We start from the raw sequence: 25,276 nt of genomic DNA, 5'->3' as shown, positions 1-25,276 counted from the left end.
CACCACATTTAGCTAATTTAAGAAAAAAAAAATGGTAGAGAAAGGGTCTCACTATGTTACCTAGGCTATTATTTTTTATTGTTTTTTTTTCCTGAATATTTTCGGTCTGTGGTTGGTTGAATACATTAATGCAGAACCCATGGATACAGACGGCCTACTGTATATCTAATGTTCTACCTATAGGGATAGGTACTACCCCCAGCTTCAGGCATCCACTAGAGGTCCTGGAACATACCTTTCTCAAATAAGTGGGAACTGCTGTACTCAAATTAGCTCAGGAGTGAATAAAAAATCCTGAACTGCCCTTCCCCCCTCCACATATAATCATTCATTAAGACCCAACAGTTCTACATTGTAAACAATTATCCTATGTTCATGGTTCTTCATCTGCACTGACCTCGTGTAGACCTTCATCTAACTTCTAGGTCCCCTGCCAAAAATGTCCTATCCCATCCACTCCAGCTCCTGGTCTACTCTTCCTAATCCTCAAAAGCATCTCCCACCGACCCTATCACAACTGCAGCAGAGGTGATTACCTCCCTTTTTGGTATGACAAATACATTGTACAAACCTCACAAGCAGCACGTCCAAGCAGCATTGCATGCTTTCCTTCCCTGCCACTAGGCTGAACTCCCTGAGGCAAGGGCAGCATATCATTCCTTCGTCAGCTCCTAACAGGCTGTTTTAACACACAAAGTCAAAACATGTTTATCAAAGGCCCTACTAAGGCAGTCTCCAAGTTTCTAGTCAGTCTCTCGCCAATCTATCCTCCAGCTGGCTGCCCAGTTAATGCCAAAGACTACAAATCTAATCATGTCATTCTCCACTCGACTTGCTTATCGAGTCAAGTCCTTAGCATGTGAGGCCTTTCAGCACATGGCCTCAACCTCTCTTTTAGTCTCATCTCCTACCACTTTTCATCTCATCACCTAAAATTTCACCACTCCAAACTACTCACCATTCCCCACCCACATCGAGCCCTGTCATTCATGCTGCAGTACCTGGCATGCCCTTTTCATGCAATGCTAGTCTCTCATCTTCTCAGAGAATCTTTCCCAGGAATCCTTTCCAGAGGATTCTACTTCCAGGGAGCTGGTATGTCAGCCTTGCTGGATTCCCCTGGCACTGTGTAAATGCCTCCAATAAGGCATTTCAAGTTTTATTATTATTATTTATGTAAACGTCACCTCCCATTAGATATGAAAAACTCAACATTCAAAAGACATACATCCTAAAAGCTTCATAAATGTAACATATATTCTTTTTATACCTCCTCACTTCTGTCTGATAGCCATAGCTAGTGCTAGCATTTATTTTGTATATGGAAAAAAATAAATGGCTCCTAGAAGAAAACCATGTAAATAAATAATGTCTATATCACTTCCTGAGAGTTACCACACATATGGTAACCAGCAGAAAGTGACAAACCTCCACTGAGATTTGGAAGCTGGGTGGTGAGCCAGGCCCATTTACCAACTAAACAGATGGCTGCAGTCAGCTTAACGTGTATTACCATTTCAAACTCATGCCTCAGCAAAATCAGTCCTTCAATGTTAAATTGTAAATACCAAGAACAGAGGACACACTTTCATTCATTATGTCACCAACTCCTAAGTAGTGCCTGGTCCTCAAGGATCACTGAATTAATCAGTGATATCCGCTACACAATCTGTTGCTTCCTACTTTTATGAACTGATCCACAATTCTTCCATCACCCAACTGTAAACTTGTCATCTTGGAGCTTCTGTTGCCAAAAGAGCCAGTTAGCTACTGAGTCCCAGGATAATATCCACATCAATCTCCTTTACTCCCTCCCACTGCCCTAGCTCAGGCCCTCAGTGTCTCGCCTGAACCACACGGTGGTTTCCCTCCTTCAACTTCTACTCTCTCCCACTCCCACCATGCAGATGAAACTCCTGGGGAGCTTGTTAAAATGCCGATTATGCAGTAAGTCTGAGGTGGGGCCTGAGATTCTGCATTTCTAACAAGTTCCCAGGATAGGCTGATGTTGCTGGTCCACAGACCACATTTCAAGGGGCCAAGGCTCAACACAATGCAGTCAACAAGCAGTGGCCAGCTAACCATCAATCAGGAATGGACAAGCAGAGGTTTCTACGCTAGGTAAGAAACTGTATTAGACGCTCTCCGCCCCCTTCCGGTGCAAAGATTCCAGGCCATCTCTGGGCTATCCATGAGGTTCTCACCCATTTTATACCAATGAAGCCTGGCAAAGCTATACTCTTAACAAATATTACTTCAATTATGGCATTTGTTAGGTTCTGATTTAGTAACTGTCTACAGACAACCCTGGTTTAGTCTATTCCAATATTACATACGTTTCTAAAAGATAAAGAAGATACTGTGCATGGGGTAAGTATAATTGTGCCTGTGATAGTACCCTAAAGATAAATGAACTCTACTACTTTTTTTTACCCATAAGGATTATCTGGAGGTTGATGCTACCTGGGTTAATCTGTCAGTTTCTTAAAACCAAGAGGATAGTCAACTGGTTTTGTTGTTGTTGTTGTTTTGATGGGGGGCTGGGAAGGGGAAGTATAAATATCTATAAAAGTAGGAAGCAATGACACCTTCCAATTCTAATGGCTACAAGCCAATTCAGGATATATAATAAGCATTCCAACTATACTAACAAGACAATCCCTACTCTCAGAAATGAACTTTTGTGTGCTATCTTAAGAATGACATCCTCGGCCAGGCAGTGTAGCTCATGTCTACAATCCCAGCACTTTGGGAGGCCAAGACAGGCAGATTACTTGAACTAAGGAGTTTGAGATCAGCCTGGGCAACATGGCAAAACCTCATCTCTACAAAAAATACAAAAATTAAAATTAGCCGGATTACAAAAATACAAAAATTTAAAATGCCAAATTACAGGTGGCATGCACCTGTAGTCCCAGCCACTAGGGAGGCTGAGGTGGGAGGATGCCTTGAGCATAGGAGGCAGAGGGTGCAGTGAGTGGAAATCGCACCACTACACTCTCGTCTAAGCAACAGTACCAGATCCTGCCTCAAAAAAAAAAAAAAAAAAAAAAAAAGAATGAAATGACATCCTCTTAAGCAGTTCCAAGATATGTTTATAGAACTTTTTCTCATCACATATTCATTTTGTGAATTAAACACCAAGTCCCTCATATGACTTGGTTACAAAGCAAGAGATCATTGAGCTTCTGCTTTATAATCACAAGGGCCAATAACTATTCTCCTCCTGATTACATTGGTGCTAACATTTCTGTTAATATCCCCCATAAAAATCAGCCTGTCAAGTGTTGATATAGCTCTAATGAGTTAACTGAAGTCTCTGTAAAAATTTTCACAGAGGGCAAATAGGTGTTATTTAATAATAGATGGTGGAAAATACCCACTGGCAGGTAATTAACCTGAATGTTGATTGGTTTGAATTAGAAGTATTTTATTTGGATTAGAAGCATGACTTATTTTAGTCAGACAGGCTGAAGTAATTTTTTTGTTACCATGGTGTTTCTCACAATTATAAAACACAAAAAGCAAAAAGCAGCTCATTTTCCAGAGTTGTCATCCCGATTACTACAAGACAATATTTCACAGAGCCACTGCCATCTACTCAAGATGAAAATAATTTATAATAGGTCATTAGTAAAGACAACTTGCCATGTGTGGAGTACAGGTTTTACAGCCACGGATAAAAGAGCTAATAAGTTGTTTTATGCTTATATGAACGCTGAAAGATTTTGTTTCTTCCTAGCATAGACGAGAGGTTTTTTAAAAAATTCCTTCTTCCATGAAGATCCAGAGAGGAGATACAGAGGTTTTTAAAAAATGACCCCAGGTCATGACCAAATCATCATCTTCCAATTTTTACATGAATGCGGTGTAGGTATGACACCAAACTTAAAAAAAGTACCTCTCTTCAGAAGATAAACAGCACTTCCCATCAACCTCATAAATCCATAGAAAAATAAAACCTCATTGGCCTTAAAAAAAAGAAATAAGAGAATGTCTCTCAGTGTACTCTAGGCTACTGTCAGGCTTTAGTGCAACCTCCAGCACATGCATATTTGCATTTTTTTGTTCAAAAAATCAAAACGAATATTTGCTTAACCCAGAATTTAGATCCTCACAAACTATAATACAAAGAGAGCCCAAAATGATTCAAGTGATAAAAAGGCCCAGATGCCTGGAAGTATTTGGTATATGCTAAGGATTCAACTGGAACTATTAATCCTAAACTCAGTCAGACTGTATCTTGAACCAATAATTTAGAGGTGCTCCTAAAACAATTCAGGATCCCAGAACTGAAGCAACAGTCTACTCCTAGTCCTTCGAGGGCAACACAGTGGAGTTTGGAGGCTCTCTCCCCATTCCTGCTACTACAGTAACCTGAGAATACTATGTCTCCATTAGAACACTTTTCACCTTTTTATTGTTAATGTTGGCTTGTTTCCACAAACATGCCCTCAAATTGGTAAGTAATTCAAGGGATCCTAGACAATTCACATTAATCATCTTTAATTCAAAGGATCACGATATAGTAAATAATCACAGTAATTACTGATTAAATGAATGAACGTGTATAGGCATACCTCAGAGATACTGCAGGTTCAGTTCCAGACCACTGTTACAGGGCGAATATCACAATAAAGTCACATGAATTTTTTGGTTTCCTAGTGCATATAAAAAGTTATGTTTACACTGTATAGTCTATTAAGTTTGTAACAGCATTACGTATAAAGCACAATGCACATACCTTAATTTAAAAATACTGCTAAGAAGTACTAACAATGATGTGAGCCTTTGGCAAGTCATAATCTTTTTGCTGGTGAAGGGTCTAGCCTCAATGTTGATGGCTGCTGACTGATCCAGGTGGTTGCTGCTGCAGATTGGGGTGGCTGTGGCAATTTCTTAAAATAAGACAATAAAGTTTGCTGCTCAGTTAACTATTCCTTTCACAAAAGATTTCTCTTTGATAGCACTTTACTCACAGAACTTTTTTCAAAACTGGAGTCAATTCTCTCAAACCCTGCTGCCCCTTTATCAACTAAGTTTATGTAATATTCTAAATTCTTTGTCGTCATTTCAACAATGTTCACAGCATCTTCACCAGGAGTAGATTCCTTCTCAAGAAACCACTTTCTTTGCTTGTCCATAAGAGGAAATTCCTCATCCACTCAAGTTTCATCATGAGATTGCAGCAATTCAGTCTCATCTCCAGGCTCCACTTCTAATTGCAGTTCTTTTGCTATTTCCAACATATCTGCAGTTATTTCCTCCATGGAAGTCTTGAACTCCTCATTATCATCCATAAATCAACTTCTTCTAAACCCATGTTAATGGAGGTTCTCCTCCCATGAATCACAAATGTTCTTAATGGCATCTGGAATGGTGAAAACTTTCCAAAAGGTTTTCAATTTATTTTGTCCAGATGTATCAAGGGAATTACTATCTATGGCAGCTATAGCCTTACAAAATGTATTTCTTAAATAATAAGACCAGAAATTCAAAATTACTCCTTGATCCATGGAGTACAGAATGGATGTTGTGTTAGCAGGCATGAAAACAACATTAATCCCTATGTACATCTCCATCAGAGCTCTTGGATGACCAGATACATTTTCAGTGGGCAGTAATATTTTGAAAGGAATCTTTTCTTTTTCTGAGCAGTAGGTCTCAACAATGGGCTTAAAATATTAAGTAAATAATGCTACAAACAGGTGTGCCGTAATCCAGCTTTGTTGTTCCACTCATAGAGCACAGGCAGAGCAGATTTAGCAGAATTCTCAGGGGCCCTAGGATCTTCAAAATGGTAAATGAGCATCCGCTTCAACTTAAAGTCACCAGCTGCATTAATTCCTAACAAGAGAGTCAGCATATCCTTTGAAGGAAGCCAGGTACTGACTTCTCCTCTCTAGCTACGAAAGTCCTAGATGGCATCTTCTGCCAATAGAAGGCTGCTTCATCCATCTACACTGAAAATCTGTCACTTGGTGTAGCCGCCTTCATCAATGATCTTAGCAGGATCTTCCAGATAACTTGCTGCAGATTCTACGTCAGGTTCTACATCATAACTTGTGCAGCTTCACCTTGCACCTTTGTATTATGGACACAGTTTATTTCCTTCAATCTCATGAACCAACCTCTGCTAGCTTCAAACTTCTCTTTTGAAACTTCCTCACCTTTCTCAGCCTTCAAAAAATTAAAGAGAGTTAGGTAGGACCTTGCTCTGGATTAGGGTTTAAGTGAATGTTGTACCTGGTTTGATCTTCTATGCAGACCACTAAAACGTTCTCCATATCAGCAATAAGGTTGTTTTGCCTTCTTATGATTCATGTGTTCACTGGAGTAGTACTTTTAATTTCCTTCAATTACCTCTTTTGCATGTGCAACTTGGTTAACTGTTTGTGGCACAGGAGAACTAGCTTTTGGCCTTTCTCAGATTTCGACATGCCTTCCTTACAAAGTTTAATCATATTCAGCTTTTGATTTAATGTGAGAGACTTGTGACTCTTCCTTTCAATTGAACACTTAGGCCTTTATAGGGTTACTAACTGGCCCAATTTCAATACTGTTGTGTCTCAGGGAACAGGGAGGCCCCAGGAGAGGGAAAAAAATGGGGGAATAGCCAGCCGGTCAAGCAGTCAAAACACACACAACTTTATCAAGCTTGCCATCTTACGTGGGCGTGGTTTGTGATGCCCCAAAACAATTACAATAGTAACATCAAAAATCACTGATCACAGATCACCTCAACAGATATAACAATGAAAAGGGTGCTCACTTCGGCAGCATATATACTAACAGTGGAATGATACAGAGAAAATTAGCATGGTCCCTGTGCAAGGATGACATGCAAATTCATGAAACATTCCATATTTTTTTAAAAATTGTAAACAATGAAAAGTTTTGAAATATTGCAAGACTCACCAAAATACGACACAGAGACACAAAGTGAGCACATGCTGTTGGAAAAAACGTTGCCAACAGACTTGCTCAACACAGGGTTGCCACAAACCTTCAATTTGTAAGAAATGCAGTATCTGCAAAGCACAACAAAAGCAAGCACAATAAAACAAGGTATGCCTGTACAGTCTTCCATGTAACTGAGCATCAGTGCCCAACAACAGTAGATCCCATCTTCCTTAATGAGCCCTAAATAACTCTAATTAACATCTGTGGCAATTTACCATTGCTAAAAATAATAAAACCACATTACATTTGTATAACATCTCACAGTTTACAAAGCACTTCCACACGTATCATCAAATCTGAATCTCACAAAGTTCTTCAAAACAGACTTTTTTTTTTTTTTTTTTTTTGAGACGAAGTTTTGCTCGTTTCCCAGGCTGGAGTGCAATGGCATGATCTCGGCTCACTGCAACCTCTGCCTCCCGTTTTCATGGGATTCTCCTGCCTCAGCCTCCCGAGTAGCTGGGATTATAGGCACCCACTACCAGGCCTGACTAGTTTTTTGTATTTTTAGTAGTGCCAGGGTTTCACCATGTTAGCCAGACTGGTCTCAAACTCCTGACCTCAAGTGATCCACCTGCCTCAGCCTCCCAAAGTGCTGGGATTACAGGCATGAGCCACCGCACCTGGCCGAAAACAGGTTTTTTTTAAATCACCTTTTTTTTTCTCTCTCTCTCTCTCTAATAAATGAGGCTGAAAGAGGTTAAGGGGTTTGCTATAGGTCTCACATCATGTAAAGAAACGCACAGACCACAGAAGGGCTCCAGTGCTCTTTCCACCCTAAGAAAGAGCAGCAACAGACATCCCAAAATGTGGAGGGATGGTGTAAGAACTAGTACTGTTGTCACAGACACTTTCATTCATTATCTTACTTGATCCTCTCAACAACCTTGTGCAGCAGGTAATAAAGAATGCAGGAAAGCCGTGTCAGTGGCACAGCCAGAACTCAAGTCCAGGTGGTAACTAGTTTAAAGTCTATGCTTCACAAATGCTGATGTGCCCAAACTGACCACAGAAGCTCATTAGGGATAAGTTTTCCATATTCAGCAAATCAAGGGGACACTTACCAGTTAACTCTGACATGTGATGCCTGAACTTGAATTCTGCCTCTCTCTTGCTCACTGTACAAATCTCGACAAGTTACCAAACTGCTCTGTAACTCCATTTCTCTATCTGTAATACTGGGATGATAACATAACCTACCTCATAGGGTTGTTGTGAGAATTAAATTAATAGTTATAAAGCACTTAATATTTATAAAGCACTGAACAGTAATTAGCATATAGGGTGACAGAAATGTTTGCTAAATACCAAAATACTATATAATTTCTTGAACATTAGGCAGCAGGATACAATTATGCTGAAGCAGTTCGATTCTTTTGCACTTGCTTATTCAAATTTTTTAAAAATAACATCTGGTTTGTCATTGTGGAAGAAAGCACTGTTACATACAAATACCTAAATGGGGTGACCACAGTTTCATTTCATTTAGGTTTTTCTTTTTTAGACGAAGTCTCGCTCTGTCACCCAGGCTGGAGCGCAGTGGCATGATCTCAGCTCACTGCAACCTCCACCTCCCTGGTTCAAGCGATTCTCCTGCCTCGGCCTCCCGAGTAGCTGGGATTACAGCCGCGCACCACCATGCTTGGCTAATTTTTTGTATTTTTAGTAGGGACAGGGTCTCGAACTCCTGACCTCAAGGGATCTGCCCGCCTCAGCCTCCCAAAGTGCTGGGATTACAGGCGTGAGCCACCACACCCAGCTTCATTTAGTGTTTTATAGCAATGGGTCCAGAGATTTTCTCCTTAGGTGTTCATGTATTCAAAAGCCTATAGTCAACTCCAGGAAAGGTGATTTGGAACTTTTGCAACACAACTAAAAGCCTACAGAAGAGAAACCTAGTTGTCCAACAAACAGAATCTTATAAAGCTACAAAACCCAACAGCAGTACCATTTGTGTCTTGTAGTCATTTATATAATAACTAAGAATTGGTCAATAGACCATGAAAGCCTGTTTACCAAAGATGGTAGATGTTCTAATTTGACTTTTCTATATTTGACATGTGTTCCTTTTCCCTCCCCCATTCCCACTAAAAAAACACTTCATTTTTTCTGGGAATTAACTGACTTAACAGCACTAACGTACCATGGGTACAATTAGAACTCTGGTCGCAGGATCACAGAGTTCTGCTATCTCAAGTTAAAGCTATTTCAAATTATTATTCCTGTAATCAAGAACTGTCATCACTTCAAGACAACACGTGGACCCCCTTCTCAGGCTAGCCAAAAAAAAACTCAAGGCACCACTGGCAGAGTCTACTAATTTCAATAGGCATGTTAGCCTTCCTTTTTTAAAACTAAAAGATAAACCAGGCCAGGCGCAGTGGCTCACGCCTGTAATCCCAGCACTTTGGGAAGCCGAGGTGGGCAGGTCAAGAGGTCAGGAGTTTGAGACCAGCCTGGCCAACATGGTGAAACCCCGTCTCTACTGAAAATACAAAAAGTAGCCAGGTATAGTGGCATGCGCCTGTAATCCCAGCTACACGGGAGGCTGAGGCAGGACAGGAGAATCACTTGAACCTTGGAGGCAGAGGTTGCAGTGAACGAAGATCATGCCACTGCACTCCTGCCTGGGTGGCAGAGTGAGACACTGTCTCAAAAAAAAAAAAGATAAAGATAAGCCATATGTGCTTCAAAATTACCTTCAAGGGGTAGCCCCCAGAATTTCTCCAGAAGGTGAAAAAAGTTCAGTGAATCTGAACGGTATAAACAGCTGAGACTGCTGCCTAATGCAAAATAAATTAGTCAAAGAGCTCAAATTTGGAAAACAGAAATCAATGCTTTATGTCACTTCTTTAAAAAAAATTTTTTTTTTTTTTTTTTGAGATAGTCTCACTCCATCGCCCAGGCTGGAGTGCAGTGGCACCATCTCGGCTCAATACAATCTCTGCCTCCTGGGCTCAAGTGATTCTTCTGCCTCAGCCTCCCAAGTAGCTGGGATTACAGGGATGCACTACCACGCCCGGCTAATTTTTGTTCTTTTTAGTAGAGATGAGGTTTCACCATGTTGGCCAGGCTGGTCTCAAGTTCCTGACATCAGGTGATCTGCCCGCCCGCCTCAGCCTCCCAAAGTGCTAGGATTATAGGCGTGAGCCATTGCACCTGGCCTAAAAAATTATCTCTAATACGTAAAGGGTGAAAAATACACATAGAAGCAATATTTTATATTCCAGCCCCCATCCCCTTCCCATCCAATCCACTTAGAGATGATACAGAATCCACAGGAAAGGAGTATCCTGATAAGTCCATATCCAGAAGCACATAAGCTGCCACCCTAAAAGTGACGATGGCATGGGAAATCGGGGCATCAAAAAGAAATGCAGTGGTAAGGCTAAAGAGCCTTCTCTTTCTGCCTACTGTCCCTCAACAAATCCTAATACCTACCCTACACCTACATTACTCTATATTGTAGATTTTAATCCCCGGCCTGCCAGTTAAAACAAACAAGCAAAAATGGCATAAACTCTGGAGAAAAGTGCTTTTTTTTTTTTTTGAGACAGGGTCTCGCTCTGTCACCCAGGCTAGAGTGCACCTCAGGTGATCCACCCACCTCGGCCTCCCAAAGTGCTGGGATTACAGGTGTGAGCCACCGCACCCAGCCTCTCCTTCCTATCTTAAATGATGATACATCAAATTTTTATGCATAGAAAACTATAAAATACTGGCCGGGCGTGGTGGGTCACGCCTGTAATCCCAGAACTTTGGGAGGCCGAGGCAGACGGATCACCTGAGCTCAGGAGTTCAAGACCAGCATGGCCAACATGGCAAAACACCATCTCTACTAAAAATACCAAAGTTAGCTGAGCGTGGTGGCGGGTGCCTGTAATCCCAGCTACTCGGGAGGCTAAGGCAGGAGAATCGCTTGAACCCAGGAGGCAGAGGTTATAGTGAGCCAAGATCACACCACTGCACTCCAGCCTGGGTGACAGAGCAAGACTCCATCAAGAAAAGAAGAGAAAAGAAGAGAAAAGAGAGGGGAGGGGAGGGGAGGGGAGGGGAGGACAGAAGAGAAGAGAAGAGGAAAACGATAAAATACTACAAGTACTAGAAAATTTTTTAAATCCTGGAGTAGAAGAGACATTCCTAAGCATGACACAGACCCTGAAAACCTAGAGGAAAAGACTGATATAAAAGTGAACAGATAAAGAAAATATTAGTGACTTAGTAAACAAAACTAGTTTCTCTATGTAACTCCCAAAGAAATTAGTAAGAAAAAGGCAAACATCCAACCAAAAAAAAACAGGCAAGGGATATGAACAAGTCACAATGAGTTACCAATTAATGTTCAACAAAATTAACTGCAAATTTTTTTAAATTGAGATTTTTTTTCCCCAGGATCAGTTACCCTACTCACCCCCTCCCATCCATAAATACAACTACTACGTCTCATCATATGCTACCTCAACACTCAATGGAGAACATGCATGTGTGTGTGTATATATATATACATACATATATAGTGTGTGTGTGTGCATAAGGAAGAATAAGTTTGCCAATTATAGCAGTGTTTATACACGAGAGTTCCTTGTTACTTAAAAGTGAATGTCAGCTGCACCCCAGCCATACCACCTCTCTAAGAGACCATCAAGAGAAATTTTTCCTCTGCTTCAGCATCTGGGGTACTCAATATGACAGATGCAATATATTTTTACCCTTGTGTACTTACGCATTTTTTAAAAAGTTCCTTTACTCATTTAAAAATGAACAGTAATCTGTGGGGAATTAATTGACTTAGTAGGCTAACTCTCATAGAAAAGTAAGCTAAACCTTTTGCTTAAGATAAATAATTAAATTAAAATGAAATCTAGCATAAAAGGAAATCTGTCATACCCTAAAATTAGCTGGAAATATTTGTTTCTACAGTTCACAAACTATCTTTTTGCTAATGAGAGCAGGATATTTCTTTCTCTCTCTGTCTCTCTTTTTTTAAGAGACAGAAAGAGAGAAAGTATTCAAAGCAATGGCATATTTCTGATAAAGACTTCCAAATCAGCACACAACAAAAGCCCAAAGATACTGAACAAGTTGTTTCAATTTTTTTATGTCACGGAAAGGTAGAACTGTGTATATGTACCTGAAAAATAAGCTAAGTTGCAATTAATTTTGACACATCTTTTTTAAAATAATTCAAAGATAATGTTGAATCTTTTTAACACATACATATTTATTTATTTTATTATTTATTTTTTTTTTTTGAGACTGAGTTTTGCTCTGCCGCCCAGATGGGAATGCAGTGGTACGATGCTGGCTCACTGCAACCTCTGCCTCCCGGGTTCCAGCGATTCTCCTGCCCCAGCCTCCGGAGTAGCTGGAATTACAGGGGTGCACCACTAGGCCCAGCTAATTTTTTGTATTTTTAGTAGAGACAGGGTTTCACCATGTTGGCCAGGCTGGTCTCGAACTCCTGACCTCAGGTGATCTGCCCGACTCAGCCTCCCAAAGTGCTGGGATTACAGGTGTGAGCCACCGTGCACAGCCAACACACACATATTTAAAGGGAATTTTTTTCAAAATTCATGCTTAAATTTTCTCCCAAATCATTTTTTTAATTCAATGATTTCTTTTTCTAACACTTTTATCCTTTTAACAATTTCACCTTCAAAGTACTGAATGAACTAAGAACACTGATTTTCTAACACTGTACCTCTTCTCTGCCAATTGTCAATAGTTCTATCATGCATCCCACAAAGGTAACATCACTGATGAAATCTAATTTCTCTCTCTGCAATTAAAATACCCACCTGTTCCATCAGAAGTTCCTTTCTTACAATCTGTCAAAGTGATATGCAACCCCTCAAAAGCACTGATTAGAATGAAAAAAACTAGAAAAAAACCTTGAATAGAGAAACCACTAACTGTGTAAAGCACACAATTTCTTTAACTTTCATTTTTAATAGTATTAATATAAAGAACCACCAAAGACAGTAAGTATACAGATTCACAGTGTGGGAAAAAAAGAACACTGGACAGATCATCAAAATCCTAGGTGGTGGTCCTAACTCTGTAACTGACTTGACCAATGATTCTGGACCAGATACTAATTCTAAGCACCAATAGGCAAGCACACAGCTCACCATGAATAAAGCTAACTAGCCAGCAAATTTTACACGTTTGTATCCCTCTAATACAGTTATTAGAGTAAACTTGATGAACTAGACTATGAAGGCATCTTGCTAAGTTAATTTAAGAATTTCACTTTAACTTAAAAGAGGATGTACTTCCTTATACTCATCTCTGGCATGCTGAATTCTACTTTACCAGTAGGAATGACAGAGAACGGGGTAATCAAACATCGATTCTTGTCCTAATCTACACCAAAGAGGTCTGCTTTGTTTGGCTGGCAACCTCCAGCTGACTTGTGTACATTAGGTCCAAGCCCATAAGAAAAGGCAGGGGATTTGACAGTTTTAAGCCCATAGCCATGTCTTACAGAACCTAAAACAACTACAACTTTCAAAGCCCTTCAAAAAAAGCAGGCTCTCTAATGAAGCCTCAGAATGTTCCGAGTTGGAAGAGATCTTGGACTTGCTCTACTCCAACCCCATCGCTTTACAGATGAGGAAATCAAAGCCCAGGGTAGGTGAAAATGAATGCCCAAAGTCATGCCAAGCTTCCCAACTCTCAGACTACTTTCTCTAAAAAAGCCGTACATTTTCTCTCACAGTGTGAGATAAAAGGAAAAAATTCTTTCCCAAAGTTCTGTTTTTGAAGAGGAGAGTTACTTTGACCCAACCCCCACCCCCAACACACCAGCCAAGCTCTTGCTGTATTTAAAAACATGCCTGGTATTTGAAAAGAAAGCCCAAACACTGTAACACATTATTAACTGAGGCAGTTATATGAAAAGATTCATTCTCCACCTGCTCTTTCTCAGATGTTTGACTCAGAAGAAATAGCAACAAATACAAATCTCTTCCTGCTTAAACAGAATGTGAGAAAAAACCTTTAAAAAAATTACAACCAATTCAAATTCTCTCTAACTTCACTTTCTAATTAGATTTTTCACTCATTATTGAAATGGTCCAAAACCAAATATTTCAAATTTCATCAGTCTTCAACTGAATGCTTTCACAAACTAGAAGCAAGGCTAATTTACTTTTAGCCAAGCTCCAGTTAGAAAAAAATATGCCAAAATTCTGGATGTTTTTTGCTTATGTTTTTCTAAAGTATTGATATCTCCAAAATCATACAATATGTGCAACCTCCAAACAAAGTATTTTATGGAGTTTTCATTGTCAACTTCTAGGTCACAAACTCAGAGGCCTAGCTAGGCTTACACCTCCACAAGACACTTTATTGTTAAACGCATTTTACAATGTATAAAAATCTCAAATGTAAAAAATACAACAGGGAAAAAAATTACTTCAGTATGCATGTGGCATTACAGAACGGTTATGCCTTGTTTCATTTAACATACCAAAAAGTATATGAGGCCAAGTCACGGTAATACAACAAAACCATTCCAACTCTAAAATCAAAGAATAACAACACTTCATTAATCCAGTAACTGTTATTATGCTTGATAAAAAGCATAATATCACACAACTTCAAAGAGCTGCTATTTCACAGTTACCTAAATATACTGTCTTTTAATCAAAGTATCATTAAAGTCTATTCTTTCTAGGTACTTGAGTTTCAATTTATCAAAAGTTTCTGGAGTTGAAGTTTCATACAAATCCAGTTAGTCATACAGCCTTAGGTTATAAATATCTAATATATCTAATGAATTCATATGGTCGATTTTGTTTAATTATATTATCTTTAGAAAGCCAAAGGTACGTATAAAAAAGGGTTTGCCGTAGAATCACAGTGACGTCAGGCCAGATTCAAAACCCCTCATTACCAGTGTTCCACCAGATGCATGTGATTAAAGGGATGGAATGGGCTTAGAAGGTGGAACTTTAAAGAAAAAAAAAAAAAGACTTCATTTTCCCAGGCTGTTTTAGACATTTTGATAACAACTCTTTCTCTTTTTCAAAATGTCAGGCGTCTTTAAAGGAATCGTTTTTCTATTGAGCGGCTTCAGGATCTCTGGACTTTCACAGTACAATCAAACCCTTCTCCAGTCCAGATAGACTGAATTATGTTAAACCCTGGCACATAACAAAATCATTAAATCTAAGATGCCTCATTTGACAGATGTCTCATTAAATTCACTGCAAAATTAAGTACAAGATGCCTTTGAAAAGTTGGGGGAAACCTGTTAACTCTAAGAAAACTTTCAGAGAGAGCTATTCTCTCAAAATGCAGAGTTCACTCACGTGAAATAGAAGATATTAATAGTATGTGGCACATCTAAAATCTCCTGCCATGGGAGAAATGCCGCTATGTGTATGTGTGTTTAACACATCCCTGGGGACCCAAACAGGATGGAAGCAGAAAAATCAGGGCACACACCACCAGCTGCTTAACAAAATTCCACAAATTAAATTCAACAAATGTTAAACTAAAATGCCAAGGATTATACTAGGCTTGGATCACATACAATGTCAGTGAATGTTATGTTACCAGTAAATGAAAAGCTAAATTCAGGATTCTAAGAAGAGAATGAGAAACAACAAAAACATTTTACACTTAAAAAATAACTTATCTTTGTATATATCGATCATTTAAGGTGGGTGATTTGATAATCTTATAGCAACCAAAAGATAAAACTTTCAACCTAAAACTTTACACAAACTCATTTACACTCATCTCCTGCCCCTACAATTACTTCAACGAGTACAAAAGACACATGAATTTAGGAATAACTACGAAATTCAAGGAGAAGAACTTACTACCTCTAGCACTATATAACATACAAATTATAAAAATTATACAAGAGCACAGTAACATCAAGAAAGCATCATTAAAAGACAACTCGATTTTTTAATAATAGGTTTAGGCAAATAAGATATTTAATGAGAAATATTTTCAGTTACTTAAAAGCCATGTTTTAAAGCAACTGAACTGTCACATACACACACACACACACACACTCCCCCCTCAAAAGTTACCCACTTTTCAGGCGAAGTGTTAATTCTCTACTTCCCAATGAAGATTTACAGTTTAACAAATAGGTATGCTTGAATAAGAGAATAAAGAACTAGTATGTAAACTTTAATTCATATCAACTTCAATCCAAGCATGACTATTTGCAACCAGGATATTTAGAACACTTCAGTACTCTTTCCATACTGTCTCCTTATTTGTCCATCTTGATTCTTTACATTCTTAAAGGCACCATGATAACAGAACCATCCACATTTCACAAGAAATACCACTTTGAACTAGAGAATAATACCACCTCATTACCAACAAAAACAGCATATTTTTGGAATGCTTTTAACCAAGGGAAAAATTCAAGTGTAAATTTAATTTAGCATCGATTCATGGAAAGTGATACGAATTGCAAAACAGAATACCCAAGCTCTCTATTCTCCGCCCTCCCGAGGACGGAAATATGACGAGTCAGATCTCTCTGTGCATCAGTTTCTCCATCAGAAAAGAAGATTCCCACTGACTCCTCCTTAACCCTGTTTTTGAAAGGGCGAATGAAATAATTTATGTAAAAACGCTTTAAGATGTTTGAAGATAATAAAAACCAATGTATTGTAGATGTTATCAAGCCATAGTAGTGAAGGGCGGCATGTACTTTACAACAAAAACAAATAAATATAAAATATAAATATAAAAATGTAAAATACTAAAAAAAAAAAAAATTTAAACCCTCTGTACTGAAAATTAAAGGGACTGTTCAAGCACACACTGGTGTCACACGTTCAAACCGCGTTACTCAATACTGCTGTAATTATAGTAATAAGAACCTGCTGTCAATATTATAGCTTAATGCTGAACCACCTCTCCCCTCTTGGTTTGCATGTAGGAAACCACATAAGGTTTGATCATTCCCAGAAGAGAAAAGAAAGAAAATATGAGAGGGATAAAAAGATTGTTCCCGCGAAATCCCAAGGAGTCACACACAAAAATACCTTGATCCAAGATTCACTAGGTACAGTGAATGTGCACTTTATTCTGTCAACACCCTTTGTCATTATTAAAATTCGAACAGAAATTGCTAGACTACTCAGATCTAAGTGCTGGGAGAAGAGTCAAAAAATATTAAAAGATATAGTTTAATGCTGCCCTACATCAATGACAAAGGCTCCCCAGAGAGTCTAAAACAAAAGCTCATTCATGTTTAGGAGTCCATAACTTATGTCGGGCAACCTTAAGTTCTTGAATTTTTTAACCCATAATTACTCTCTTTCGGACAAAATTTAAGATGTCTGATTTTAAAAGGATATTAAATACTTAAGTAACTTCAGATAAAGCTAATTAAATTTTCCCATATCTTAAGTCAGCTAAGAGAATGGTGGCCTGGTAGATGCTATAACAATTTTCAAACTAAGTTTTCATTAACAACTCTGTAATTAGATAGTACCTTTATCCAAGGCCTTCTCGCTCATTAAAGACTTTCATTTTACTTTACCCAGATAAATACTTAAATATTCAAAGCAACCACAAACGGCTTTCAAAGCCTCTAAAAAACAACCTTAGTCAGGTTATAAATACTAAAATTGAATAGAAAGGTGATCTTCAAGAGAGCAGACCCTCAAGACAGTAGATAAGCTCAATTTAAATGCAGAAAAATATTCAAAAGAATTTGAAAACAACTTCGTAGCTATCCTTAACCCCAACTATACGTAAACAAAACAACATGCAGCAATAAATTTAAAAATAAGTTATATATAAAATTACCAATGGGGTACAGAATTTTCAAAAACCCTGTAAAAGATGTCATCTAAAACAAACATTAATTATTCTCTTCCTACAGAAAAAAACTACTACCAAAATGTAACTCTGTCCTGTTGAGGTGTCCTATATTCTGTTGGAACACAGAGATCATTTCTAGGAATCACTTCCAGCCTGGTGCAAACCTTCACTATATGTGGAGTCCTGACAATGTTTCCATAAGTGAGACTACGCTTTTGTTCATCAATAACTGAACTTCTTTGCAAAAATTCAAGTGGATTCACCATACACTAAATTTTGTTCTATTGCAAATGAATAACAGCAGAGATGTCTGGTATATTAACTTAGGCTTAAAATAAGCTCAACTTTGCTTAAAAGCCGAAATAAGCAATTAGACAACTTTGCAACAATCAGGCATTTTTCTTCTAGGACACCTATACACTGGCTTCATGTTCAAGAATAGGGTGGATACTTTGTGTGGCATCCCCACACATCTGAGTATATGTAAGCATATACTCAGAGGCATATATGCATTTATGCTGTGCATATAGAAATAAGGCAGTAAGTGCGGAATGAGGTAACAATCACTGCTTTTCATAAAGAACAAAACAAAAAGATTAAAAGATCATGCCAAACATTTAAGACTTAACCAGGAAAGACTTGTCATTTTAATATTGAGATGAGGTTTTGAGAAAAAAAAAAAAGTGCTTATTACCCATTAGAATATTTTAGACACTCTTGAAGAGAATCAAAGGGAAACACAGATTCAAATTTCATAACTGTGACACCCAAAACCTTTCCATGGACACTTACCGCAATGGATATATCCAATCATAAGCAAACTCTTTCCATATAAAATTTGTTCAAACTCTATTTAATACATCCCTTGTTTTTATATACAGTTCCTTCCATGTAGTTAAAGGGCATTTAATTTTTTATTTTTTTTTTATTTTTAATGCTTTTAATGCTTTTGTGAAATAACAATATTTTACGAATTACACGAATTAAAGGAGAAAAGAATACAGTTGTTGATCTTACATAAAAAATCATCTATTTCCTGGACCATAAACTTTAAAAGCCATGTCATCGAGTTGACAAATTGTCTTCAGATACTGCAAATGCTACTGTATTACGATTTGGTTTTCTTTACAAGGAAAAGATTCATCAGAAATCCACTTAAATTTCAGAAAAACTTCCAAGAAATTTAAAGGGCATCTCTCTCACCAGGAATCCTGTCAGTCTTGCATATTTCAATGTGGGAGTAAAGATGTAAAGATTTCTTCATGCAAACTAATTAAACTGCCACTGGGACACACAAGCTGGACCAAAAGACATTAAATTGTAAAGAATGGCTACAAATTAATGGAGTTACAAGTATGATTATTTTCCACCATCACCTACAACCTAAAAACCTAAAGTTAGCGAAGATTTAACACTCCTGATTTAATTTTGCTATGAGAACTTTATTTTAAATAAAATTCCTTATCACTGAGAACATAATTATTCAAACCAGACAAGGAAAGGGATGTAAACTACTTAGAAAACTCAAGTACAATATCCAGCATCTATAGCTCCTGAATTTAGTACTAGCCAAATCTTTAGCCAAAAGAGAAACATTACATGGGTCACCCCTAGTCAAGAATTTGATAATGTACTGATACAAGACGGGGGAAGATTTTACACATCTGAAGAAATAGTAACCACTTAAATCCTTCTTGTGAACCTTCCTGCAAGGCGTATTGCGGTGGTCAGTTCTGACCATAAAAGCTGGAAAAAATGAGAGAAACAGGCAAAATCTTTTTTTTATGCAAGACAAATTTGCAGACGAAACAGAAATCGAGCAAAAAAAGCGCTGGGGAAAAGTATCAGTTAAAAAGGGACCCTTTTGTCAGATTTCTAATGAGGGCTCCGTGGGTAATTTATGAGTGTGGCAGAGCTGAATAAACAAAGGCACCAGTTGACAAGTCAGGAGCTCCCGGTGGCACACACAGCTAGAACGCTGAACTGGACAGTCAAATGCAGGCAAAAGTGTTATAGAGCATTTTTGTTGTCATTTCTCCTGTCCGTCTTATGCTCACGTGACAGTTTACCTGAAATCCCAAACAGCCTGAAACCCTACATGCCCCTGAGGAAGCACCTTTATGGTTAAAGGTGCTCTTGCCTCTTTCAGGAGGGATCTGCTTCCTGTACTTCCTGGTGATTCAGCCACCTCTTTCACATTGCTTTCCAACCTCTGAGCCCTCAAGATTGATAAAACGTGCAGATTTAAAGATTGCTCAATCTAGTACTACACAGACTGTATGAAAAAGCTGTAAAGTTTAAGACAAAGACTCACCAGGACCCGCACTTACTCTTGGGTTGGGCAAATTGACAAGCAATTTGAATCACTCCTCGGTCCTCGGCAGCTTTTGCAACCACCCGTCAAGGCAGGTGACTTCCTTACCTGCATAGAAGCGGATGAGGCAGCCAATCTCCGAGTCCATGCCTTCCTCCTGCACCCTCCACAGCTCCCCAAATCCCAGTTGGAAGAGGTAGTCATTTTGGATCTGCAATGGCTTCTCCTCCGCCTCCAAGCGCCGGGTGGTCTCTCCGTGGAGCTGCACGTACAGGGTGGGCGGCGGGGGCGGCGGAGGCGCTTTCTCCGCGGTCACCCCGCTCCTCCCGGGGGTCGACTGGAGGCCTCCCGGGGCCACGGCGGCCGCCGCCTTCTCCTCGCACGACCCCTCGCGGACGGCCCCGCCCGGACTGTCAATGGCCCTCGGGGCTTTCTGCTGCGGCCGAGGGGAGGAAGCCGTCTGGGGAGGCGGGAGGGGCTGCGCGGGGTGGCCGGGACGGCGGGGCTGGCCCGGGACCCCCGTCGGGGCCGAGACTGCGTCGGCCTCGAGCTCTTCCGACGACGACGAGGAGCCGCCGCCGCCGCTGCTGTAGGGGTCCAGCCGGTCAGACACGCTCTCGGCGCTGGGACTCAGGCTGAAGCTCTCGGTGTCGGAGGCCACAGGCCGCGGGGCGCGGGGCGAAGAGGCAGGGCCCCCAACGAACGGCTCGCCCGGGCTGGAGTCCGAGGGCGCTGGGCTGGCGCGGCGCGACCACATGCCCGGGCCGCCGGCGGGCAGGGGTAGGTCGGCGGGGGGCGCGCGCGGAGGACCCCCGACGGCACCCGGCGCGCTCCTCGCGGGCTGTACCTCCGAGTCCTGCGGCTCCGGGGGCGCCAGCCGGGGGCCGGCCTCGGGGGGCGGCTCAGCGGGCTCCCGGGCGGCGGCGGCTCCGGGCCCCTGGCCCAGCACCTTCACCACGCCGCCGCCTTTGTGTCCCAGCTGCAGCAGGCGGGCGGCCACCTCGCCGGCCGTGGTGTCCAGTGTGCAGAGCACCGGGCGCAGGTAGGTCGAGGCCATGTGGCGGTCGAAGATATGCACGCAGCCGCGCTGGAGCTGGTGCCTCACCCAGTCCCGGTCCGACGGCTGCAGCTGCAGCGTCTGCCGGTGCTTCAGGAGCAGCGTCTTCCTGTCCAGGCTCCGGGTGCACAGCGACGCCGAGGCCGAGCAGGAGGCGGGGAGGCCAGCAGCGCCGGGGGAGTGCGAGGCAGCAGCGGCCGAGGACGACGACGACGACGAGGCGGCCGCGGACAGATTCCTCTTCAGCCGCCCTCTCCTCAGCAGGAGGGAGTTGGCGCCGCCGCCGGCTCCGGGTACGGGGGCAGCCCCGCCGGCAATGGGCTGGGGCGCCCCGCGCCGCCTCCTGCGCCCGGCACCCCCTGCTCTGCCCGGCAGCGGCCCCGGCGGCGCCTCGCCCGGGGCCTCTTCCCGCGCCCCGCCGCCGCTGCCGTTCCCGCCGCTCGGGGCCGCCGGGGTCAGCGCGGGCTCCGGACTCCGGCCGCCCCCGGCCGCCGCCGCCAGAGCCGCAGCGGCGGCCGCCGGAGCCGAAGCTAGGTCCTCCCTGCCGGGCTCGGGGAGTCGCTGTGCCGTGGCCGCGGCGGCGGGCTCCATTGCAGTGGGGCTTCGCGTTTCCCCCCCAGCTCCGGAGGCAGCGGGCGGAGAGGGAGGCGATGAGGCGGAGGTGGGAGACGGCGGCGGCGCGCGGAGAAGGGAGAAGCCAATGGCGTTCTGCGCGGCCGTTCCAGGGGATTATGTGGCGATTCGGAGCATTCCGTCGGTGTCTCAGTGTTCCATCCCGCGCGCCCGCCTCGCCGCCACCGCCCCCCCGACACACGCCCTCCCCGCCCGGGTCGCGGGCTCCCCAGCGCCGGCCCCGCCCGCTCCCCCCGCCTCAACCCGGCGAACCAGCCGCGGATCTCGGCTCATTGAATATTAATCACGCGCCGGGAGCGGGAAGGCGGGAGGCTGGCAGGGCGGGAGGGACGCGTGTGCCTCATGAATATTCATCGCCGGCATGACGGCATTCCAGGGAGGAGTGGGGAGAGCCGGGGGATGGCCGGAGGCGGAGCTTCAGGGTAAACAAACGTGACGCGTGCGTACGAGGGCGGGGTGGGGGGGGACAGTTTCCCGGGAGGTTCCTGAGCCGGCCTCGGAGAGGGCGGTGAAGACCGACGCGCGCGGTAAACCTTGGGAGTTGTGGTTCTCGTAAGGTGACCGGCAATCCCGAGGGAAACATGGTGGACTACAAGTCCCAGCGGTCCTTTGGTTCTGCTCCTCCTAGCCGCCAGCAGCTGGCTATGGCCAGTGAGTATTGTGCCCTCTGCCGTTGAACTCTGTGCCAGAGTTCTTAATGAACACGAATGCTCATGTTCATTAACTTGTATTTTACCCGCACCCCAGCTTGCCAGATGACTTTTATTTTCCCTACTAATTAAAGGTGAGGGCTTTCAGGGACTCTAAACAGTACGAAGGTCCCAGGTCCTGGTCCTCACCTGCGCCCATTGTATAAGATAGAGATACACACCCGTCACACCACAGCATCACTGGCAGTCTGAGTGGGCCAACCTCACTCTTTCCCCACTTTTTCAAGACCCAGAAAGACAGGCAGTGTCTGGGAATTCTAAGTGAGGCTGTCGTTGAATGTGCTTGTTCGAAGGCACAACCCTAAGCCTGTCCTCTCCCTCTCCTGTATCTGAAAAGGAAAATAGCAAAGGACTGAGGTTTCATTGTTTCCCATTGATCTTGAAGTCTGAAGTAGTTTAATGACACGGAAAGCACTGGAAAGTAGAAGAAACATTAGAATGGAGTATGAGATGGGCTTTTTCCATGTGTTCTCTCTTAACGTCTTCTCTGGTTTTTTTCTTTCATCATTCAGGGAAAAAAAAAAATAGTTTCTACTGCTACAATGTTTAGTCGTGGTCTGAAAAGTTGTATTTTTCGTCAGTTGAATCAATGTTGTAATCATTGGGCAGTTTACTATTTAAAAGAATTTTGTACACCTTTTTAATTGAATTAGCATTCCCCCAGTTGCTTTGTAATTCGGGATTTATTTTTTCTTTTCTTTTCTTTCTTTCTTTTTTTTTTTTTTTTTTGCCACAGAGTTGGGTCTGTCGCCCAGGCTGGAGTGCAGTAGCGCGATCTGGGCTCACTGCAACCTCCGCCTCTCGGGCCCAGGTGATTTTCCCACCTCATCCTCTGAGTAGCTGGGACTACAGGCCGTGCCACCACGCCCGGCTCATTTTTTGTATTGTTTTGTAGTGGGGGTGGGAAGTCCCTTCATGCTGCCCCGGCAGGTCTCAAGCGATCTGCCCGCCTCAGCCTCCCAAAGTGCTGAGATTACAGTCTTGAGCCACTGCGCCAGGCCCTAAATCTGGATTTTCACATGTGAAACTTTTAAACAGTTTTAAACCACATACTATCCAGGACCTGTTTTAACCTCAATAAAGTGACTAAACTTGCAGATGAAGAGTGAAGGGGGTTGGAGAGGGAGACCAACTGGAACTTACAGCAAGGAAAGACCTGCTTAGGTTATCACAGTTTCATTGAACAAGAATGAAGAAGCTATGGAGATAAAAATAAATATTTCTCAATGATTTTTTACATTCCTTATGATTTTCTGTATTTTCATTTAAAGTTTCACCCCTTAGCCTCATGAATCTATTAATAATATGTATTTTATTTAAATTCAATCAACAGCAACATATGAAAAATTAGGGAGATTGCAAGTTCTCCCAAGAGTGATAACATTTTCAAGTCAATTAATTTAACAGATAATTAGAAACATTTATTATGTACCAGTCACCGTGTTAACAGCAGTTGAATAAATCACACACTGTCCCTGCCTTCATAGAGTTTACAGGTTAGAAAGAACAACATTCATAAAATGCGACAGAAGTACAGAAGGGGGAAATACAAGGTGCCATGGAAATGGACATAAAACAAGGGGAACTAACCTAGTCTAAGAAGTCAGGCAATAGAGACCAAAGTTTGAATGAAATTTTTTGGAGTCAATGAAAATGTGCATTTGTTGAAGGATCAGTCTCTGAAAGAAAGGAAAGAACCAAAGAGGTAATTATATTGAGATAAATTTCAACTACACTGATCTATGTTGTGCTTTCAGTAGCCCCGACACAAACTATTTGTTCTAGAAATTGAAAGAATAGTCTTTTAATTTAGGCATCCTTTAATAAAATTTAAAAAAACAAGGCACATGTTAAATTTCAGTACTAAAACATGGAATTTGTATACCTCTTTATATTCCTTAGTTGATTTCCTACAAACCCCTTTATATTTATTTATTTATTTTATTTTTATTTTTTCTTTTTTTTTAAGACGGAGTTTCGCTCCGTCGCCCAGGCTGGAGTGCAGTGGCGCCGTCTCGGCTCAATGCAACCTCCGCCTCCCAAGTTCAAGCGATTCTCCTGCCTCAACCGCCCAAGTAGCTGGGATTACAGGCGCACACCACCACGTCCGGCTAATTTTTGTATTTTTAGTAGAGACAGGGTTTTGCCATGTTGGCCAGGCTGGTTTCAAAATCCTGACTTCAGGTGATCCATATGTGCCTCGGCCTCCCAAAGTGCTGGGATTACAAACGAGCGCCACCACGGCCGGCATGTTTGTTTGTTTATTTATTTATTTTTTGAGATGGAGTTTCACTCTTGTTGCCCAGGCTGGAGTGCAATGGTGCCATCTCAGCTCAATGCAACCTCTGCCTCCACGGTTCAAGCGATTTTCCTGCCTCAGCCTTCTGAGTAGCTGGGACTACTGGCGCATACCACCACGCCCAGCTACTTTTTAAATTTTTTTGTAGAAATGGGGTTTCACCATATTGCCCAGGCTGGTCTCAAACTTCTGACCTCAAGTGATCCACCTACCTCAGCCTCCCAAAGGGCTGGGATTACAGGCGTGAGCCACCACACCTAACCCAGAATGTTTCTTCTAATCATAAATTCTGTCACCATTGCTCCTTCTCTAAGAAATTACAGTACCGCATTGAATCCACCTATGGTTCCTATTATTTAACTTTACACAATCACCGCAACTCTGCCTTTTTTATTCTCTAGCAATTTTGTTTACCCTTTGAAGGTATTTATAACTAAAACACCTTTTTGAAGGGGAAAAAATTTGTACAAAAACATTGCTCAGGCTGG

The 25,276-nt window shown here is 41.9% G+C and overlaps 1 protein-coding gene, 1 long non-coding RNA gene and 1 other non-coding gene across 3 annotated transcripts in view; 1 reads left to right on the top strand and 2 right to left on the bottom strand.

Annotated features, from left to right (window-relative positions):
* PHLPP1 (PH domain and leucine rich repeat protein phosphatase 1) overlaps window positions 1–21,861 on the bottom strand; it is a 256,881-nt gene extending 235,020 nt beyond the window's left edge. Inside the window, exon 1 of the mRNA XM_002828274.5 lies at window positions 20,198–21,861. Coding sequence (XP_002828320.4) covers window positions 20,198–21,737 — 1,540 coding nt within the window. The 5' untranslated portion in view covers window positions 21,738–21,861. The remainder of the gene's footprint in view (window positions 1–20,197) is intronic.
* On the bottom strand, window positions 55–20,191 carry LOC129051613 (uncharacterized). Its single transcript, XR_008515984.2, has 2 exons — window positions 6,919–20,191; window positions 55–4,898 (listed from the first exon to the last, which is right to left on the bottom strand). It is a non-coding gene; the product is annotated as an uncharacterized LOC129051613 (long non-coding RNA).
* LOC112130036 (U6 spliceosomal RNA) lies at window positions 6,765–6,871 on the top strand. Its single transcript, XR_002912348.2, has one exon. It is a non-coding gene; the product is annotated as a U6 spliceosomal RNA (small nuclear RNA).
* Window positions 21,862–25,276: the final 3,415 nt, after the last annotated feature.

Source organism: Pongo abelii, chromosome 17 (assembly GCF_028885655.2).
Source record: "Pongo abelii isolate AG06213 chromosome 17, NHGRI_mPonAbe1-v2.0_pri, whole genome shotgun sequence".
Classification (NCBI taxonomy): Eukaryota; Metazoa; Chordata; class Mammalia; order Primates; family Hominidae; genus Pongo; species Pongo abelii.
Note: the sequence above shows the minus strand (reverse complement) of the source record. Positions and strands in the feature narration are given on the sequence as shown.